Here is a 3433-nt window from a genome sequence, read left to right as displayed (position 1 = left end):
CGATCAGAATTCAGAATTCCGAAAATTGTTTAAACTACAAAATTTGGAGAAGCAACAATGGTAACAATTTCAAATTTGAAAAATATTTAAACTGCAAAATTGTTCGGATTTGGAAAATCTTCGAATTAAAAAAATGTTCGAACTACAACAAATGTTCAAACTAGAAAAAAATGTTCAAATTAAAAAATTGTTCTAATTTAAAAATCGTTCAGCTTTGAAAAAGTTCAAACTTTAAAAATATTCAACTTGAAATTTGTGTAGATTTCAAAAAAAAAAAGTCTTGAAATTGTTTATATTTAAAAAAAATTGAGAGAAAGATGGAAAACCTTGAGAAGAAAACCGATCAGAAAAACTTAAAACCGGAAGAAAATCGTACAGTAAAAAGGAAGACCACAAACCAGACAACGACGCGATCAAAGCACATAAACCGGAAAACAGCCTTTATCGCTACTTGTGGGCCGGCCCATGGAATTCCGTCCCTGTGCGGCGTCCCAGATACGGATCGCAATAAGCGATGAATAGGAATTGCCCACGGCTTGCTTGGGCAGTGGTAGGCTGGATTTGGGTGTCCTGCCTGAAGCATTTTGATGAAAGGCCGGATCCATTTAGAGGTACCGGGCTTTTCTTTTCCCCCTTTTTTTTCTGCTTTCTGCTCTCTGTTTCTGCTTTTTTTCCTGTTTTACTTTTATGTTAACATTTTCTTTTGCTTTCTACTTTTCATTTTATTTTATTTTTTTATTAATATTTTGAACAAGTGTATATGTTTTGGAAGTATACTACTCCCTCCAGCCCAACGCAGATTTTACACATGGCGTTGGCATCCACTCACACACTACCAGAACTACTCCTACCGATGATCTGCTGGTTGCCTTGCCATATCCCCCAGATGTATCGGAGAAATTACCATCCATACAATATGACTTATGGAAGATGCCCTGCGATCAATATGTGCCTGAATCTTAATTTACTCTCTTTCTTCATCTTGTTCTTGTTTTTGGCTTACTTTTATTTCTGTTGGGTTTTATATCTAGATTACTCCAATTTGCGTGGAAAAAATGCTTTGATGTTGTTGTTGCAACATCCTCAAGCTTAACCTATACTCGTCCTCGAGCGTAAATGTAATAAAAGTAAACATGAACTTTGAAGTTTGTTGCTATGTTAGATATAACAAGTAATACTACACAAATTTAAATGATTCATTCTTTATAGAATAGCAACAAGCAAATGAGGTATAAAGTAATATTTTTTATGCACTACATCCATGATGAATAATAAGACAAATGAAAATACTAAGTACATTTAATAATGTAAGTGCAAGTAATCATATTTCATCAAGAATCGTCTTACTAAGGAGGAAAGCTTGGGCCATTGCGCCAATGCTTAGGAAAATATAATTTTTTAACAAAAAAATATTTTAATTTAGTTCTAAAAATAATATACTCTTTTAAGAGATTTCAACAATAACACGGCCTTGGCTTTGCGAAAGTATTATTTTAGCTCTATGTAGCATTGCTATTTCAAAAATAGCATCGTAGCAAGAAAAATTGCTAAAATTTAGTATGGATTTTTCAGATATGTTATTGCCTAATATCAGCACACCGAAATAAGTTACTTCCCCCAATTCAAATTAATTAATTCCACTTCTTGGTAGTACATCCCTATCTAGTTAATAAAGGCATCTAGGTATCTCTCTGTCTAGACAAAGTGAAGTTAATTAATTTAGATAGGATGGAGTATTATTTTTCGATGATGGCAATGCATTCCACTTCCAAACGTAAGAAAAACAAAAGCGCCCCGCAACTTGATCAATATCGCTGATATTTAGAGCATCTCCACTCCCCCCCCCCCCCCTCCCTAAGGGCTGAAAACGTAGAAATGGGGGCATCGGTGACAAAATATGGTTTCGTTTGGCGTCCCCAATTTGGTTTTTACGCCGGCATGGCCAATTTTTTCATCTAGCGGCCACAGGCCGAACCCAATCCATGGGGGCTAGCGGGGGCGCCGGATGGACGACATAACACCGCGGGCCAACTCTGTGGGCGACACTAAAAGAAAACCCTCCCCATCTCGCCCTCCCGCGACGTAGATCGACACCGCAACGAACTCTAGCCGCTGCTGGACGGTAGTCTCCCGGTCTTCACCACCGCATATACTTTCCCACTAGCTGCGCTACTGCGCTGCCCTATCATGTCGTCATCCCTCCCGCTGCCAGCACGCTGTGCACACTCTGTTCCTACCCAGTGTCCACCTTACGCCCTAGGTTTTCGGCGGTTTGACAAGGTGATGGACTCTGACGATGATGAGGCGCTCGTCGCTCTAATAGACGAGGAAGTCATTGTCGTTGCCACAATGTGAAAACCATCGGCGACGAAGAACACCTGACGATCCTGGTCGCCCTCCTATCCATGGTCACGGTCGGGGATAAGCCGAGGATCGGTTGTTCCACGCCGGGGCACCGAAAGAGTAAGCCGGGGTAGAGGATGGAAGGCTTTTGCATGCTCTACGCTGAATACTTCGCCGATGATCCATTGCACGTCGATGTCATATTTCGCCGCCATTTCAGGATGAGCCAGAAGCTCTTTTTGAAGATTGTTGAGAATTTGAGGGAGATCAACTACTTCAAACTGAAGAGAGATTCCATCGGCTTACCTGGTTTCTCCACAATTGAGAAATACACAGTCGCCCTCCGGATGCTTCCGTACGGAATGCCTGGAGATACACATGACGCGATATTTGGAAACAACTACCCGCACACACCCAATGCAGAAGACACATTTAGGATATTAATACATAACATAGAGTGTTTCTTGGGATGCTTAGAAGCATCGACTGTATACAACTGTACATTGAAGAATTATCCATTTGCGCATCAAGGTATGTACAAAGGTTACAAAGGATCATGAAGTGTAGTAATTGAGGTTGTGCCAGACCAGGATCTCTCAATTTGGCATACTTTTCTTTTGGTATGGAATGATCACACAATAACATCAATGTGTTGCAGTGCTCGAATGTGTTCCAAAAGCTTGCTGAAGGTATTGCTCCTCCGGTGCAGTTTGGGATCAATGGTCACCAACACGACAAGGGGTACTATCTGGCTGATAGCATCTATTCAAGATGGTCAAAAAATTTGAAGACAATCTCAAACCCTGTACTTGGAGGGAAGAAAGATTTGTACGTTGATACGTTGCAAACGTGCCTATAATTTTTGATGCTCCATGATTGTTTTGCACTAATTGATATATGTTTGGTTTACACTTCGTGACATTTTTATGCATTTTTTGGAACTAACCTATTAACAAGATGCCACAGTGCCAGTTCATGTTTTCTGCTGTTTTTGTATTTCAGAAAAGTTGTTTTTGAAATATTCTCGGAATTGGATGAAACAAAAGCTGAAGTTCCTATTTTTCTGTCACAAATATGGAGCCCAAAAGGG

At 40.1% G+C, this 3433-nt stretch overlaps 1 protein-coding gene across 1 annotated transcript; it reads left to right on the top strand.

The window, feature by feature from the left end:
- The first annotated feature begins 2480 nt into the window (after positions 1 to 2480).
- LOC127340255 (uncharacterized) lies at positions 2481 to 3030 on the top strand. The gene is made up of 2 exons (XM_051366026.1): positions 2481 to 2874; positions 3002 to 3030. Exons 1-2 carry the CDS (start codon positions 2481 to 2483, stop codon positions 3028 to 3030), a joined length of 423 nt encoding a protein of 140 aa, XP_051221986.1.
- The last annotated feature ends 403 nt before the right edge of the window (positions 3031 to 3433 follow it).

This window comes from Lolium perenne, chromosome 3 (assembly GCF_019359855.2).
Source record: "Lolium perenne isolate Kyuss_39 chromosome 3, Kyuss_2.0, whole genome shotgun sequence".
Classification (NCBI taxonomy): domain Eukaryota; kingdom Viridiplantae; phylum Streptophyta; class Magnoliopsida; order Poales; family Poaceae; genus Lolium; species Lolium perenne.
The sequence above is the reverse complement of the archived record's forward strand: the minus strand, read 5'-3'. Positions and strand labels throughout refer to the sequence as shown.

Coding starts and splice junctions, on each gene's coding strand:
- LOC127340255 (XM_051366026.1), top strand. CDS start 2,481: ATGGAAGGCTTTTGCATGCTCTACGCTGAATACTTCGCCGATGATCCA. Junction 2,875..3,001: donor TTATCCATTTGCGCATCAAG/GTATGTACAAAG, acceptor AATGTGTTGCAG/TGCTCGAATGTGTTCCAAAA.